This window comes from Hyperolius riggenbachi, chromosome 9 (assembly GCF_040937935.1).
Source record: "Hyperolius riggenbachi isolate aHypRig1 chromosome 9, aHypRig1.pri, whole genome shotgun sequence".
Taxonomy (NCBI): domain Eukaryota; kingdom Metazoa; phylum Chordata; class Amphibia; order Anura; family Hyperoliidae; genus Hyperolius; species Hyperolius riggenbachi.
Window position 1 is genome coordinate 184,472,426 of NC_090654.1, and position 18,362 is coordinate 184,490,787.

Below are 18,362 nucleotides of genomic sequence, written 5' to 3' on the forward strand. Positions count from 1 at the left end.
AAAGCATTGTTTGTGGCTGTCAGATCTGCACCGGCTCTGTGCGCCACAATCTCCTATTGGAGTCAGTCCTCCCCTCCACTATACTAGGGATAGCCTGTTTCCTGGTGCTAGTGTGTGTACCTCCTCCACGCCAGCTCATGCGTTGCATGCTGACTGTGGAGAATACACCACCAAGCCTTACATTATGAAAACCCCATTACCAATCCCCATTGTGGGGGGGATTCCCAGAAAGTATGACACTGTTAATTATGGTTCCTGTTCCTTTAAGAAATTTGAAGAACTTAGCTCTGAAACAGAAAATGAGTTTTTCTCTGAATGTGCCAGGTTCCTGACCAATCCTGATCTCCAAGCGACTCCTGTTTCAACCTGGGCACTCCAACTAAGTTATATTTTGTTTAAAGGGGAATTATTCCAGTGGGCATTTGATGTTCTCAATCATTCCGATTTGAAAGATAGACCGCTGGAATTTCTAGCGTTTGTGATCCATAACTGGTTGCGCATAGATCCATTGCCTTTTCCTCTTAATGAACTCCTGGCAGCAGGCCAATCAGCTGCTCCTTCAATTGCTTGCAAGAATGAGCAGCAAGCAGAAAGTGTTACTGATAATTTTCCTGCAGCTTTGAATAAATCACCAAAAACCGCAAGGTCAAAGGCAAAACGCAAACGTTCTAAGAAACGTGTCCAATCTGCAGAATCGTTATCCTTAGCGACTGAGACCTATAATGAGATTCTGCCATTAACAGATAATGAAATGCAATTGTCTTTCAGGGGAGTTAAATGGACTTATGAAACTACTAATGAACTTTCCTCCCTGGCTAGGGAAAATAAAGATTTTTGTTTAAAAGAATTATCTGAGTATGATTATGATGAGATATTACAGAGTATTGAACAAATCAACTTATTTGTGAACCAAGGGAAGTTTGCATACACTACAGTTCAACACTTGCTACAGGTATTGGAGATTCTTAAGAATAAGGAATCTGCCAATCACCTGCTAATTAACCCTATACATGTGCCTGCCACAATCATATCTGCAGACTGTGATCAGCCTAAATGTTTCGCTGTTAAGTATGCATGGGATCCTCCATTCGAGAGGGGAGAGATGGAAGCCCTGGTCTGTGAATGGAAGAATGATTCAAGTTCATTTTGTCAATTTTACAGTGCAAAAAGTGAAATGGTATTGAACGCATGCATTAAGTCAGCCTATAACCTAATAGAGGCTGGTGTGTGTAGGTATGACTGTGTGGCTCCCTTGATTGATGTGTGGGAACTGATTTTGGATGATTTTTATGTGACTCCGAATTCGCAAATTTGGCGTTCTGACCCGCCTGCTTCAGCACCTTTGGCTGATTCAGCAGGTGATTCGGAGCTCTTTTTGTGTGAAATTGAAGTTCCTGCAATTCCACCCTGTACCATGGATAACTCAGTGTTACTTCCCAGTAAAACAGAAGCCACTGATACATTCTTAACCTTGCCCTGCGCAAATTTCTCAGCAGAGAATCCAGAGGTCCTGCTGATTTCAGAGTCCAGCCTAGCCAGTACTCATGACTCTTTGTTTAGTGAAACAGACACCAGAAAAATCTTGCCTGTCTCTGCAAACACTTCTGCAGAAATTACCTGTGTTAATAAAGTTCAACTCCTGTCTGATCCAGCAGATGCCAATAGATGCACTACATCAGTTTCCGAGTCCCAGCAATCCTGTCTAGTAAACTCAGAACCCCAGCATCTGAATTTTCCAATTTTACAAATGAATGGTGATTCAGATGCGCAAACATTGTGTCTTGATCTTCCTGTTTCTACACCTCGCTCTAGTTTCGTGAATAGCTCAGAGCATCTGCTATGTGAACCTGAAATCGCAGAATTATTACCTTGTTCAGAAAATTTTCCAATAAATTTGCCCTGTACCATGAATTGTGCAGTAGATCTCTCCAATGAAACTCAGGTCACAGAATCATTATGCTGTCCAGCAGGTGCTTCCATGGTTTTGCCCTGCAATATGGACTGTTCAGTGATCCTGTCCAGTGAAGCTGTGGTCGCAGAGTCTTATGCTTCACCCAGTACTTTGGATACTTTAAACCCTCTGGCAGAGGAGGCTGAAGCACTGCTTACCTCAGTTGGTGTTGCAGTAATATTCACTTGTCTAGCAGCTGTTTTGGAATTACAGTCTGCTCTAATAAAACTTGATGAATTCCTGCCCAGCAAAGCAGAAGCCATTGAAATATTGTCCTCGTCAGCAAGTGTGTCAGATACCTTGCCCTGTACACAGTCTGATTTAACCAATGTTGTTGAGTCCCTCTCCAGTGTTGTAACAGCCGAGGAACTCCAGCCCTGTCCTCTGAATGTTTCAGAAGTCTTGCCCTGTAACATGGATAATTCTGATTCTCTGGTCAAAATAATAGAAATCTCAGAATTTCAGTCCGGTCCGATGAGTGTTCCTGAAACCCAGCCCTGTATCCTGAAAGATTCTAGTTCTCTGGCCGCTGTGGCAGAGGTTCCAGAGTCCCCTTCCTGTCCAGGGAATTCCTCAGTTTTGCCTAGTCCAGTGGGGGCTGCTGCAATACTGACTTGTTCTGCAGCGCCTCATGAGCTCCAATCCAGTGTATTAAATGAGTCTCTGTCCAGTCCAGAGGTAGTTGTGGAGTCCCTATCTGGTTCAGTGCATACATCAGAAGATTTGTCCTGTTTTGTTGGTGCCCCTGAATCTGATTTGTTACTGACTTTGCTGGAATCAGCGACATCTAAGTCTGATCCAGCATTCTCGTGTAAAAGTCCAGTGGTTGCGAAGTTTAGTCATGATGATTTTTTTTCTGGCCAGTCCTGGTTTTGGTCCTGTCTTGGCTGACCCTGAGGCTCACAGTTCCTTGACATGCCCAGAGGTTTCTCTTGTGCCGGTGTGCCCAGATGTTCTTTGTGTGCCAGAATGCCCAAGTGTGTCTAAGGTGTTAGCGTGCTCTGATGCTTCCTTAGTGGGAACACGTTCTGATGTTGCCAGTCTGCCTGCATGCCCAGAGATGGTTCTGGTCCCTGAAAGCCCTGATATTGATGTTTGTCCTTGTGGCCCTGACTCGGGAATTGCCCTAGGTTCCATAGGGGTTCTTGATAGTTCTCCATGTGAGCCTAAGGGGCGTTCTGACATATGGGGATCTCTTTGGAGCTTCAAGGTGTTCTGGGAGGTCTCTGAGAAAACCTGTCCTGGTACCTTGGACTGGTTCAACAGTGGGTTTTGTGTTGGTAAAGACAGTACCGGTGGGCATTGCAAAGGCTTTGGCGTTTCTGAACGGTTCCTGGAAGGTGGTGGGTATCGCTCAGGGAATTTCGGAGGGCTTTCTTCTGGAAATCATGGTTCTGATGGGTGTCACACTGGGGCTTGTGGTACTGATGGGCGTGGTTCTGTAGGTTTTGGTTCTGATGGGTCCAGTCTTGTGGGGACTGATTCTGGAATTCGGTCTTGCCGGGCTGTCCCGGTCATCATGAATTATCAGTCAGACTGTTTTGTTGGGAATTTCGGTTTTGAAAAGCGTCTGGAATCCGCTTTTAAAGGCGGGGGTACTGTAATGATCGCTGCTGCAGCAGCTATTACTGGAAGTAGTAGTGCTGCAGCTCAGGCAGTTCTGATCTATTTCCATGCAAGTTGCATAGCTTTGTCTGTCTTTCCCTGCTGTCAGCTTGTGACTGATTATCATTCACCTGTGTGGGAATCTGCATGTCTGCTCCCATTGGATGACCTCAGTATAAAGATCTGCTTCCTGCAGGGTTTCCTTGGGTTTTCATAGCTTCAGTGTAAGCCAGTCTTGCTGTCGCTTTAGCCCCCGATCGTGTTTCTTGTTATAAAGATACTTTGCTGGTCTTTGCATCATATATTGGTTCATTGCCAATATATATGCATACCAGCACGTTTATTATTTTCCTTGTATTTGTGTTACGTTAATACATCAGTGTCGCTGATGTATACGTACACGAACTGTTTATATCCTGTGTGCAGTTAGTCAGCTTTCCAGCACGTTTTGGTAGGTTGCGCGTACCGTGACCACCCGTGCTGAGGTAGTTACCCTGCTTCTGGTTCTGTTTGTGGATTGCGTTCATCTCTGCGAAGAGATAACGAATCCTTCTGAATCCTGTCCTGTTACCGTTTGTGGATTGCGTTCATCTCTGCGAAGAGATAACGAATCCTTCTGAATCCTGTTCTGTTACTGTTTGTGGATTGCGTTCATCTCTGCGAAGAGATAACGAATCCTTCTGAATCCTGTTCTGTTACCGTTTGTGGATTGCGTTCATCTCTGCGAAGAGATAGCGAATCCTTCTGAGTCCTGTTCCCTGTATTACTCCAGTCCTAGTCAGCGTTCCTGCTTATGTCATATATCGGTTCATTGCCGATATATACATATGTTAGTCAGACGTTACAAATAGTTTCTTTGATAGCTGTAATTGTAATACGCTAGGAAAACATACTTATTGTATATTTATCTGTGTTACGTTCATCTATCTTAATCCTGCTATTTTCTGACTATCCTGTCCTGTCTTTGTGAGGCACGCCATCGCCGCATCGCATTGGCTGCCTCATTCCAGTCTGTCTGGTTTTGGACGCTTGCTGTCGCTAAGTAGCCGCTAGCTAGCAAGCGTTCATTCTGTCTACCTGTCCTGATCTCCTCAGTTCTGGTTTGTGCGCTCAGCGCTACTTTGCGCTGAGACGTTATAACGAAAGCATTGTTTGTGGCTGTCAGATCTGCACCGGCTCTGTGCGCCACAATCTCCTATTGGAGTCAGTCCTCCCCTCCACTATACTAGGGATAGCCTGTTTCCTGGTGCTAGTGTGTGTACCTCCTCCACGCCAGCTCATGCGTTGCATGCTGACTGTGGAGAATACACCACCAAGCCTTACATTTGGTATTACAAGGGCTGTACCACATGCTGGTCTGCTTTCTTTAAAGGGAAACTTAAGTCAACTTTAAAAAATGAGATTTACTCACCTGGGGCTTCCCTCAGCCCCCAGCAGCCGATCGGTGCCCTCGCAGCCCCGCTCTGACATTCCAGGACCCGCCGGCGAACACTTCCGGTTCGGCCATCACCGGCCGACAGGCATGGGAACGCGAGTGTTTCTTCGCGTTCCCAGCCTGTATATCACCCCCTATGCTGCTATTGCGACCAGCTGGTCACAATAGTAGCATAGGGGGCGATATACAGGCTGGGAACACGAAGAATCACTCGCGTTCCCATGCCTGTCGGCCGGTGACGGCCAAACCGGAAGTGTTCGCCGGCGGGTCCTGGAGCGTCAGAGCGGGGCTGCGAGGGCACCGATCGGCTGCTGGGGGCTGAGGGAAGCCCCAGGTGAGTAAATCTCATTTTTTAAAGTTGACTTAAGTTTCCCTTTAATTTACTTAGCTCAAAACCGCTTACTCACATGCAGGCTAGGAAATAAACAGTGGGATGTTGGGGGTGTGTGTGGATTGGCATTTCTAGAGCCAGGCTATTTCATGAAAACAGAGATCACCCAAGAAAATTCCTCCTGGCTGGTTGATCTATTAGAACAGTCAAGTCCTAGACACACAGCAAGTTTTATCTCAATGCAGCTGCAAATTATAGCACTGAGCAACTGTCACCAAATGTCTCAATGCACCTTAAAGGGTACCCGAGGTGACATGATGAGATAGACTTGTGTATGTACAATGCCAAACACACAAATAGTTATCCTTTGTTCTTATACTTTTTCTGCTGGAAAGAGTTAAACATCAGGTATGCAAGTGACAGTTTCTCTCAAGACGGCACAAGTCGGACTATAGTGTAACCCTCACATATAAGGAATTACAGCCATAAACATTTCCATGCCAGATAATAGTTTCTGAGCTCAGGGGGTCAATAAAAAAGTCAATAGTTCATATAGTTTGGCTTAGAACTCTCTCGGACTGTTAGAAGGACTGTATCGTACAGTTGACACAATACCACTTTTTTAGCTGATACACAGAGACTAAAATTGTAGGATTTAACAAAAGTCATTACAATACTTAATACACACAATGAGATTATCTGGCAGATTTCTTGCCAGATCAATTATTTCCAGCATGTTCGATCTGATTTCCGATAAATTTTCCGTTCATTTCCATAGAAAATTGATCGGAAAATTGATCGGAAATCAGATCGGCAACAAATCTGCCAGAAAATCTCATTGTGTGTATTAGGCATTAGGAGTAGGAGTATAGATACAATTGTTTGTCTCATCAGTTTATTTTCACCTTGGGGTTTCTTTTAAGTGTACCTAAATGCAGGCACTTTAATTCAAACAAGAGCTAGGCCCATTATGCCCTTCTAAGTGTGGTTCCCACACATACCTTTTCTTAGTAGAGATTCAGCTTCATTCCTTCAGTGTCAGTTTTTGTGTGGTGCTCTGAAACCTCAACATCACTGCTTGACTGTAACTTTGCTATGCCTGTGTAGTGTAAACACACATCTGACAAGGGAACTTGGAAGGCAGAGACCACCTTTAAATGTCTGCTGTATCTATCACATATACCAAGAACATCTGCTCTTCCACATCATTTCCAAAAATGCAAGGTGGCGGCCTCCGTAAGTTAGTGACCGCAGATTCTGCAGCTCTGGCCAGCAATGTGAGACGACACTATGTGTTAATGAAACAATATTATTTAGGTAAAGTATGTTGAAAATAGTACAAATGACCTCGAGCATAGGAAAGTATTGTTAAGATCTATGTAGCAATTAAAGCAAGCCTGATGTGATGAACCAACAGGTGGTGTGAACTTTTAATTTAGTGTCTTCCAGCATTCTGAAACCCTTTGGCAGTTTTTTTTTCTATTTTTAAACACAACACAATGGATGGCTTCTAAACAAACAACACTTTCAGTAATTTCTGCTTATTTAGACGTAAACAGGCCTGTAATCTGCTGACGGGCTACCAATACCTGAAAACTGCAAGTATTTAAAATTGTGTGTGGTAAGATACGTTGCCAGGGGTGCTGGTGTGAAACCATGTACTTAGCACTTCTACCAATGTAGAGGCAACTGACTCTTGAACCTGATAACAATGTGCTGTGATGAGGGAGAGACAAACCACCTGGGTTTCACACCTTCTTCCCTCACTCCTGGGGTGGAGAAAGACATTCTTGCAGACATCTAATGCAAGAAGTGGATTGAAATACCGGCTTTGGCACCAAACCATCGACGTAGCTGCATCATTAGGACACTTAATAGCGAAAGCAATGAATTTTAATGATAGTGCTTTGTAGCCACCTCTGATAAACAGGGGAATCCAGTATTGCATTTACAGAAAATGACACATTACAGCTTTATATAACAAACACTCCATATGTTTTGCTTGGAAAGACTCAAATAAAACAGTTATAAACACACAATAATAATCTTCTATGGCAAGAAATAAAAAAGAGTGATATCGCCATTACAGCACCCTGCAGAGACCTGTATACACTAGTGCTAAAATGTGCACAGAGGCACAAGAAGAGGATACAATTGACTCCCTGATGGCTTGGTGCAGTCAAATAGCTCAGTGCATACAGGTGCTCAGCACAACTGATTAAATAAAGAAATGCAGGGCATGTGTGCAACTAAGCATCTATCTATCTATCTATCTATCTATCTATCTATCTATCCTTGTTGCTTTAGTGTTATTTCTGCTCTGAAAAGAATGGAATGCCCAGTTAGTCTAGGCAAGCCACTTTCACAAAGGCAGTGGATGAGACTCTGCATCCAGACTTTTACTTAATGTAGGCAAAGTGCTATTGATTTAGGTTTATATATTGATCTGGAGGGCAGTCATGCATGGCACAACAATGGTATAGTAGAGTAGATGCTACATACAGTATATGATATAATATGGTATAGTATAGTGTAGTATGGTATAATACAGTATAATATAACATATAGTATTACCAAGAGCTCTGGAATCTGTACCTCAAGCTACTATTATAATCTATTAATCAGCTCAGTATCAGTAGGATCTTAGAGACAATACTTTATTATATGCTTCACAGGGCTTCTTTCCTCCTTAAAATAAGGTTTGCTTGGAAATCATTGCATGCAGACAATCCAACACTGGACACATTTATGTTCATTAATGTATGTATCATTAACCCTGGAAAAGCAAAAAAAAGGCAGACCCTATAAAACAAATAGTACTTCCACCACTTGCTTAAAATGACGTAAAATGAGGCCTTGGATGCAAGCTTTTGTGGATACCAGCGAAAACTTATCTTCCTATCTTTACTTTTTCTCTCCTCTCATCCATTTTTTTACCTGTTTTCTCTCCCTCCCTTAAGGGGCACATACACTGGTCAATTTCAGCCATTGATCGATTCTATAGAATCGATCGATCGATCAGAAATGGATTCTGTCAAATCTATCATTCAATTTGTGGCCGATTTCGATGGATTTGATCTATCTGACAGGATGGAAAATCTGGGTCGATTTGCAGCTGGTAGCAAATCCATGGCCCATAGAGTTGTATTGGATCGAATGGTCCAATAATGCATTTAGATAGATTTCCCCCATCTGCAATTGTCCCCCATCTGCAGCCACTGTCTTTTTAGATTTATTCAGCTGACTGCTATTGTATTTTCCTGCAGTGTCTTGCAGCAGGACATTTCTTGCTTGTCTCTACCACTTCCTTTCTCTATAGGCTAGTCCATGCTGTATAGCAGAACTGAGCAAGCAGGTGGAGTGATCAGATGAAAGCTGTCAATTCTAGTCATTATGAAAGATGGGAGATGACTATTGTCTGTATGCAGATCTACAAATGACTATTTAAATGCACACAGTTCTGTTTATAGACCATGATGTGTAATAGAACTTATCTACCATAGCAATTGCTGTCAGTGCAGGTCTGAGAAAGCTCTGACTCACCAGCAGCAATGCATTCTCTCTGTGGCTGACATACTACTACAGTTGCTGACCACAGATAAATTGCTGATACAGTGAAATAAAAAAGCCTTTTCATTGCAAATCAGAATTGCTACCAGAATAGCATGTAAAATGTGATATGAACATCAAAAATATTTTGGTTAAAGTCACTGGGAATTGTAGAAAAAAATCAATCAATCAGATACTTACCTAAGGAGGCGGGAGGGGTGGGGGCTCTGTGTCCCACAGAGCCTTCCCTCTCCTCCCCCAGTCCCTTTGTTGCAGCAGCAGCTCCTTCGCTTGAATCCCCTGCCTCGGGGGACTTCGGAAGTCTTTAGGAGCCAAATCCTCCTGAAGACAGGTGGCTCCATACTGCGAGAGTGCGAGAGAGGGCGCTCGCGCATGCACAGTATGGAACTGCCTGTCTACTGGAGCACTCGGGCTCCCGAAGCCTTCTGAAGCCTTCTTTGTGGCAGAGAAAGAGAGCAGTATTTTACCAAATTGGTCAAATACTGCTACCGGGGAACCATTGCTAGAACGAGGACCGAGAGAGGAGCAGGAGGTCTCTATAGGACCTTTTTTACATGGGGGCGATTCCCATTCACTTTAAACAATATCATTATGACTATGCTATACATTACCTTAAACCAAATCTACTTATAAAGTTTTTATAATAAGAAGTTTTATATTTGTGATTTCAAAATATCACTTGCATTAATTATCCTTTACATCTTTCTCAGCTACATTAACTGGAGTTAGGTTGTACAGCTCAATAAAAAGCTGCTTTTCGTAGGAACAAGATGTTTTCCAAAATAAAACAAAAGGTTTTCACTTGAAATATTTTTTTCTTGGATGTACCATTAGCTGAATACACAAGAATCTTATGAAAAAGTTAATTTCATATGGGCCCTTATGTCTAAAAGGACAGCGGTATAGAACCATGCCTACAGTAGCGCAAACATGCAAGTCTGAGGTCCTAATGCTATATCTACTTATGCTGTCTGTAGCCAATCTGTTATTTCTCTGCCATAAACAAACATCCCCAAACTGTTTCATCGATGCACTTATCCTTTTTGCAGCTATTATTTCACACTATATGGTGGCACCATATCAATTAAATGGAAAACAGTATTTCTGTTTGAAAACTGAAATTTTATGATGTGAGTATGACAATATGAAAGGGTACTTATATCAAAGAATGGCACATGATAGGTGGAAACAGGTGATAATTCCAGCTCAGTTTAGCTGGACTTAAAGTTCAGATTTAACTGAGGCTGAATTATAAAAAGCAATGCATTACTGACCTCCAGAATATACATTATCTCTTCTTAGATTTCTAGGAATTGTCTCAATAGTGTCATTCTTTCCATTAATATCAGTATAATGTGACTACATAATGTATATACACAGAGCTCACAGGAGAACCCCAGTTTTTTATGTTGTATAGCTACTTACAGAATTGAGATATGGGTGCATCAAGCTGCGGTACATTTCCTCCTTTAGCATTAAGTTTTTGAACCTGAGTCGGTGGCACAGGTTTGTGAGATTGGCCGGTGGCTCGATACATTGCTTGGACCCATAAAATTCTGTCTTGTTCATCATCACTTGCAAATATCACTGTATCCCCTTCCTTAACTGCATTGAAGAAAGAACGTCCTCCTTCTAAGCCTGTTGAGATATTAAGGTAAAGAAAAATATAACTGTAACGGTTAGTGTCAGCTGGTGACAGGATTCTGATTATTTGGTGATCTGCAGTATCACCAATAATACAGAAACTATATCTGATTATGTGGTGATCTGCAGAATCACCAATAATGCAGAGATAGTAACAGAACTGTCAGTACTTTAATCAGAGTGATCACACGTGTATAGGTGCACAGTAGCTCAGGAGCACTCCCAAGTGATAGCCCCTGGCTGTGGGACTATCACTAGAACAGGAGAGGTCGTACAGGCAGGGTCAGTAACTGGTCGGTCAGGCAGCAGTACAAAATCGGCAAACAGTACGTAGTCAGAGGATAGCTAAGGTCGGCAGCAATCATATATGCGGAGGTACAGAATCAGAAGGCAAGAGCAGAGTCGAGGTCAGGCCGGGGTCGGCAACTAGACAGATAGGCAGAGTACAGAATCGTGAGGCAAAGGATAGTCGAGAGTTCAGGCAAGGTTCATACACATAGAGACAATAATATCAATTATAATTATAGCTATCAAACAATTCCTATCTTGTGTGAAATCCCCAGTTTCCTCCCGGATCAAAGCACACTGGAACTATCTAAGGTCTGAGAGCTTAACCGCAAAGTTTCAACAACAGCAGACAATGTTGAACTGACAGCCCGGGACTTAACCACTTCACCACTGAGGGGTTTTACCCCCTGACCACCAGAGCAATTTTCACCTTTCAGCGCTCCTTCCATTCATTCGTCTATAACTTTATTATTACTTATCCCAATGAAATGAACTATATCAATACCACCAATTAGGCTTTCTTTAGGTAGGACATTATGCCAATAATTATTTTATTCTAAATGTGTTTTAATGGGGAAATAGGAAAAAATGTGGGAAAAAATTATTATTTTTCAGTTTTCGGCCATTATAGTTTTTAAATAAAGCATGCTACTGTAATTAAAACCCATGAAATGTATTAACCCATTTGTCCCGGTTATAAAACCATTTAAATTATGTCCCTATCACAATGTTTGGCGACAATATTTTATTTGGAAATAAAGGTGCATTTTTTTCAGTTTTGCATCCATCCCTAATTACAAGCCCGCAGTTTATAAAGTAACAGTGTTATACCCTCTTGACATAAATATTTAAAAAGTTCAGTCCCTAAGGTAACTATTTATGTTTTTTTTTATTGTATTTTGTTTTTTTTTTTAATTACAAAAAAAAAATAAAAAAAAAATTGGGGAGTGTGGGAGGTAATGAGTTAATTTATTGTGTAAATGTAATGTTTGAATATGTAAAATGCTTTTAGGGTGTAGTTTACTATTTGGCCACAAGATGGCCACAGAGTGTTTGTTTACATGCGACCTGTAAGCGTCCGGAAGGACGCTTACAGGAAGCAGTAGGAGGCTGGGAGACTCACAATGATCTCGCTGTTTCTGAAAGAAGCAGCAGATCATTGCGGGGGCTAGATCAACGAACGGGAATGGATTTTCCCGTTCATTGATCTCCGGGCGCGCGGGTGGCGGCGTGCACGAGCGGCGGGTGCGCGCGCACGAGCGGCGGGAGCGCGGACAGCGGCGGTAGCGCGGAAGGTACGGATTTCTCCGTCCCTGGTTTTTTAGGGGGGAAAAAAGGGACGGAGAAATTCGTACCGCTGGGGGTAAAGTGGTTAAATGCAAGGGTAATCCCCGCAGTTCCGCCCACACCTCTCAACCAATCAGGCGGCAGAGGTCAGTTCCCAGGCGTCAGCTGGCCTTTCTCCTCAGCGCATAAAGGTCCTGTCTCTGTGTGCGTCCTTCTGCTGAGATGCGCCCTGGAGAGACCTGACCTGGTGGGAAGAGAGGCTGAGGAGACGGCGGCGGCATCCGCCGTGACGTCAGACGCGAGAGCGGCGGTCGCGCCGCTCTCAGCTGCCGAGGTAATTTTGCTACTACTGACAATAACTTTATCAAATCCCAACTTCAGGCACAAACATCTTCTTAAGGGGCCCATACACCTAACGATTTTCCCGCCGATATACAGCAGATTCAATCACTGTGATCGAATCTGCTGTGAAATCTTTGCGCAAATGCTGACAGAACGATCGATTGCCGTCCGAAATCAATCGTCCCCGTCGATTCCCGTCGAGCCGTCCGTGTGGAAGATTTTGCTCAATCGCCGGCGGGTCGGGAGTGTGTCGATAGCGGCGTTCGAATGCCTAACGACCGACGCTATCGGCAATACATTACCTGCTCCGCCGGTGCGAGTCCCCTGGTCCCCGCTGTCTTCTTCTCTGCTGGGCTCCGGGTTCCGGCTGGCTTCGCTTCCTGTCCCAGCAGGAAGTTTAAACAGTAGAGCGCCCTCTACTGTTTAAACTTCCCCCAGCAGGAAGTTCAGTGAACCTAGAGCCGAGTGCAGAGAATAGGAGACCGGGGGACTCGCGCCGGCCGGATCAGGTAATGTATGCGGGGGGGGGGGGGGGGGGATGGGAGGGGTTTGTTGTCAGCTTCACAGATGGTGAATCGATTTCATGCTGAAATCGATTCACAATCTGTTTGCGGTAAAGGCAGCCATACAATCCCTCTCTGATTCGGATTCGATCAGAGAGGGATCTATTTGTTGGTCGATCTGATGGCAAATCGACCAGTGTATGGCCACCTTTAGTCCTGTGTAGGCACTCAGTGTTAGAGTCTGGTTTTATCTGTAAAGAAATTCCTGGATTACTGATCCAAATGAATGATTTTGGTCTTGTTTACACTGATTTAAAACATTTTTAAACTCTGAGCTGCCAGACAAATTGTCCGGTGTACAATTCCCAATACATTTTAATGGAACAATTCACACTGGTGTTCAGGGGAAGAACGTTTAAAGTACAACTGAAGTGAGAAAAATATGAAGGCTGACATATTTATTTCCATTTAAACAATACCAGTTGCCAGACTGCCCTGTTGATCTATTTAGCTGCAGTAGAGTCTCAAAAACACCAGAAACAAGCATTCAACTGATCTGACAATAGTGTGAGAAACACCTGATCTGCATATGCTTGTTCAGTGTCTATGGCTAAAAGTATTAGAGGCAGAGGATCAGCGGGATAGCCAGGCAACTGATATTGTTTAAAAGGAGATACATATGTCAGCCTCCATAACCCTCTCACTTCAGTTGTCCTTTTAAAAAAAGGCTTCCAAATGTTCAAGTTTATCCAATGTTTAGTCTGTAATGGGAGTCTATGGGAATGTCTGCAAATGCCACCTTTTTTTCAGGGGTAACTATGAATCTGTCTCCAGTGCAAAGTATCCACAATAGTAGTTTAAATACTCTAATACTTTCATAGAATTATGCAGTTTTTGATGCTGCAATAATTCAACTTCCTGTGGAATTTTCTAACCCTGACTGATTTCCTTATTGCTAAATCCTCTTCTCAATGCTTAACCCTAACTCCACCCCCCCTCCTAATTGTAACCCCTGTCTGACACCAAACTTGAATACCTGCATTACTTACGCCTTTCCCAAGCTTAATCCTGACCTCCCATCCCAAATATTAACCTATTCCTGTAGTCTACCTGTAATCATTAACCTAATGCTAATTCCTTCCTGATGCTTAACCTCCCCTAATGATAACCCCCATCATGAGGCCCAAACCTAATGTTCTAACCCTAAAATACAAAGCCCCACGCTACACACTAATGCTAACCGTCACCAAAAAAACACGTATGTCTAACCAGTAGTCTTAACAGAGCTCCAGGGCTTGACTGCGCTCACATATGGTCTTACATGCTGGTTCTGGAGCCCCGGGCAGTGAGAGTCCCCGGGGCCCCAGGCTGGCTTGTGCACCATTGTTTTTAATTTTATTGTAGATTCCCATGCAGTTTAGTTAGGAGGGGGGCAGATGAGAGGGAATATCCTGCACGCTGGTGCCCCCTGCTGGTCATATAGCCATTGTCTATATGCAACTGAAGCCCTCTCCAACGATTGGCTGACCTGCTCAGCTTCTGCTTGATTACTCACTGCAGACTAGGTGTAACGTGTGTGTGCACTTCTTATTGGCTTATAAGCAGCCTGCAGGCTTTATAAAGCAGCAGAGGACTGTTTGGGAGTGAGTATTTCCCTTTGTGTGTTTGGTAAGTTAACAGATAATCACCACTTATCATATTGATGCTTGGTAACAAGTTGCTGCTCCCACATGCTGGCATTGACTATTGCACCAGTGCCCAAGTTATACAACCCCATGCCCAAACTCTTACCATCACATGCACCAATGCACAAACCATACATCCTCCACTGCCATTATCATCAACCAGATTCTCTTATATCATGTACTCATATCATTTAAAGGACCACTATTGTGAAAGATTATAGCATTTTAACTACATATTTATAGGAAAGTACATTTCTCCCAAAATACAATGCACTATAATTTACTATTTTGCTGTCATTTACAGTAAGCAGTAAAAATCTGATAGATCTGAAAGGTTTTGGACTAGTCCATCTCCTCATGGGGGATTGTCAGTGTCTCCCTTATTCTTTACAAAAGTATTCATTGGAAATGTATCTATACAAAGACGTCAAAACCTCCCTGCTCATTTGCACAGGAATTTGGCAGTTGGTCTGAGCAACTGCCATTCAGTAAGTTTTTTGAAACTAAAGAAAATCCTGAGAATCCCCAATAAGGAGATGGGCTAATCCAAAACCTGTCAGATTTGTACTGCCTACTGACAGTGAGATAAGAAAAAGTACTTTATCCCAAATCTACCAATTATTAACCTCTAAAGATTTCTGGGCTTTACAGCTGAAAGAAAAATGAGAGTCTGACCTTGAGTCCAGCTTCACAGATAAACAATGGCAAATATACTTTAGCTCAATGAGAAATTATCCATTTTGGCCAGGGTTCAGGAATCTAACTTTAAGATCCTTAGTAGATGGTACCTCACACCAAAGAGGCTTCATCATATATATCCCGCTGCTGATCCCCTGTGCTGGAGATGTTTTTTAGAACAAGGCGCAATGGTACATATATTTTGGTATTGCTCTTGGATAGCTCCTTATTGGGAGGCTGTACAGAAATACATTAAAATACTCACAGATGGTAACCCCAACCCAGATCCTGCATACTACTTACTGCATCATACGAAAAAAAATTATAAACACCGTATACAGGCTGCACGTAACCTCATTGCATGTCACTGGAAGTCTGCTGACCCTACAACATTTCCACAATGGATTGCTGAAGTGCAGATGATTAACCTAATAGAATCTATGACATATGACATACTGTACACGGCAGGGAGGAGGCGTGCAGCCAGACCTGGATACATTGGAACATCTTTGTGGAATCTTAGGAATACAAAGATGCTATGGCCTCTACATGACTACCTTCTCTTTATAATAATCCCCGGATGTTCATCCCCAGGCTCGCTCTAGGACAACAGATGCTCTCTAGCCCGATGTGGTATGGGTTGATACTGGGGGCATGATGGGGTCCCCCTGGGCTAGGGGGAAACTCTCTTTTTTTCTTTTCCTATTCCTATGCCACACTTTAACTTTTCAGTTACTCTTTCCTACTTTACTTTCTTACAGAATGCTGCTTTTGCTTCACTATTGTCTCTCAATCCTTTTTTGGACTTATGACTTTGACATACTTTGACTATGTCTTGATGCTGAATTATTGGAGCAACATGTAGATATTTCTTGACCCTACGCCTACTCTCCATTACCCTTTAGCGAAATTGGAGAGTCTATGAAGATTGATCCCATTGGGTGGCAGAGTTCTCTAGGTAATTTTATTATGTCCTTGGTATGAACGGGCTTGTAAACACCATGTGTGGTTGTACTCTGTCTATGTATAAAGAGGTTTATCTTGCTCCACTAGAAGTACTCCAATCCAGGTAGCGCTGGATTTCTACCACATAGAATAGTACTTGATTTGTTAATAGTTGATACTTTCCATGTAATAAGCTGCATCTTATTTGCCCGCTTGAATGTTTTTTCATTCTGTATCAAACTTGTTTACAAAAATAAAGAATCTTAAAATAAAAGTAATTTATATTGCATTTTATTCTGGAACAAATGTACATTTTATATATGTGCATAAACATGCATTTTAATGTTTCACTTTGTTGCAATAGTGGTCCTTTGATCCCCTTAAGTGATATGCAGCATGCTTGTTTTCAGCAAGCAACTCATCTGTATATGTATTTTTCAAACCATAAGACACACCTAGATTTAGAGGACAGAAACCAAAAAGAAAATAAAGGTAGTCCTCGACTTACGAACGCCCCACTTACGAACGACCCGCCAATACGAACGGCATGGATTCTCTGTTTCCAGGCGAACAACTCAAAAAAATTCAAATTGGACTTGTAGTTTTTGAGAAAATCGATTTTAAAAAAATCAAAGAAAAAATGGCTTTTAAACTTGTATAAACAGGTACAAAGGGCAGAGGTGACACAGAGGGGGACACTAGAGGCACAGGGGGGCACAGAGGAGGTACAGGGGACAGAGATGGCACAATGTTCCGACTTTAAAACAGATTCAGGTTAAGAACGAACCTACAGTCCCTATCTCATTCGTTAACCGGGGACTACCTGTATACTAAATCTGGTGTGTCCCTAGAGCAGGGGCGTCTTGTGGAGCTAATGCAAATATTTGCTTTGCATATAGTAATTTGTGCATAAGATAAATGAACAGAAATTTGCTCTGACAGCATGAATGCCTATTAATTCTATATACACTGAGCCTGGGACTACAAGCAACAATGCAACAGACCGTTAAATGGTTACCTTCTCAGATATTTACCATTTTCTGCCATCCAGCCTTCAGGACTCCAGCACAGATGACACCTGTTTACGGGCAGCTGGGATGGTTCCCATTTCACAAACTGTCCTCCAGACCTCCATCTATATACTGGCACTTGATTCCCCCTGCAAGGCGGTACACACTGCATGCCATGCCAGACACAAATACTGTGTGTATTGTAAGACTTGGCTCCCCTCCCTCCGATTCAAGCTGTGCTGCAACCTGCATAAACACTGCTACTGGGATGAATAGTAACTAATGGTACTCCTTCATGCAGGCTGCAGCACAGCTTGAATTGGAGGCAGGGGAGCCTAGCCTGGAGAAGTTGCCGACAAGCAGATTGGAATTCTTCACTGCCAATGATTTAGGGAAGGCAGGTCTGTATTGGCACATTCGGACCATAAGGCGCACCAACATTTCCCCACTCTTTTGAGGGGAATGGTGCGTCTTATGGTCCAAAAAAAATACGGTACTTGGGTCTGAAAAGGGATCAACAATTGGACACGCCATGATTCTTTTCCACTGTGCTCAATGCCTTACCTGGCTGTGGATCTGTGTAATCTACTGTGTAACCATCAAGTTGTAGAAGCTCCTGTGGTTCTGCTTTTTTTTCTCTGTAACTGCACATTGCAAATGTGTACTGGCTGACCTGAAAGTCACAAACAACATGTATATCAGCACATAAATGTTCAGTGGAGTAAGTCACAGAGATGCAGTGCTGGCAGAATAAGATGAATATATATCATATATTTAATACATATATTAAACAGAAATCAACATCACTGTTTTCTAGAGAACAGATCTTTTTTGTGTGTATTTTTTCCCAATTCACAAAGAAGTTTGGCCCACAGAATAATTCTACTGCATGTAGGTCACTTCTACATGAATATTTGGTATGAGGTGCTGGCTAAGTAACACTTGTTCTGTTGCTTCAATAAAATATCATCTTATCACCTTAACATATCGTCCATAGGTGTCCCTTCTTGACACCTCACCCTAATTAACTCCAACCATTTAATACAAGCCCTTCCTGAAACCTACCCTGCCCATTTCCCCACTCCTAA

At 42.8% G+C, this 18,362-nt stretch overlaps 1 protein-coding gene across 20 annotated transcripts in view; it reads right to left on the minus strand.

Annotated features, from left to right (window-relative positions):
* CADPS (calcium dependent secretion activator) overlaps positions 1 to 18,362 on the minus strand; it is a 769,567-nt gene that overhangs the window by 346,226 nt on the left and 404,979 nt on the right. For all 20 annotated transcript variants that reach the window (XM_068253773.1, XM_068253774.1, XM_068253772.1 and 17 more), the window contains exons 10-11: positions 17,839 to 17,947; positions 10,318 to 10,530 (exon numbers count right to left, since the gene is read on the minus strand). In XM_068253773.1, the coding sequence (XP_068109874.1) occupies positions 10,318 to 10,530; positions 17,839 to 17,947 (322 nt within the window). The remainder of the gene's footprint in view (positions 1 to 10,317; positions 10,531 to 17,838; positions 17,948 to 18,362) is intronic.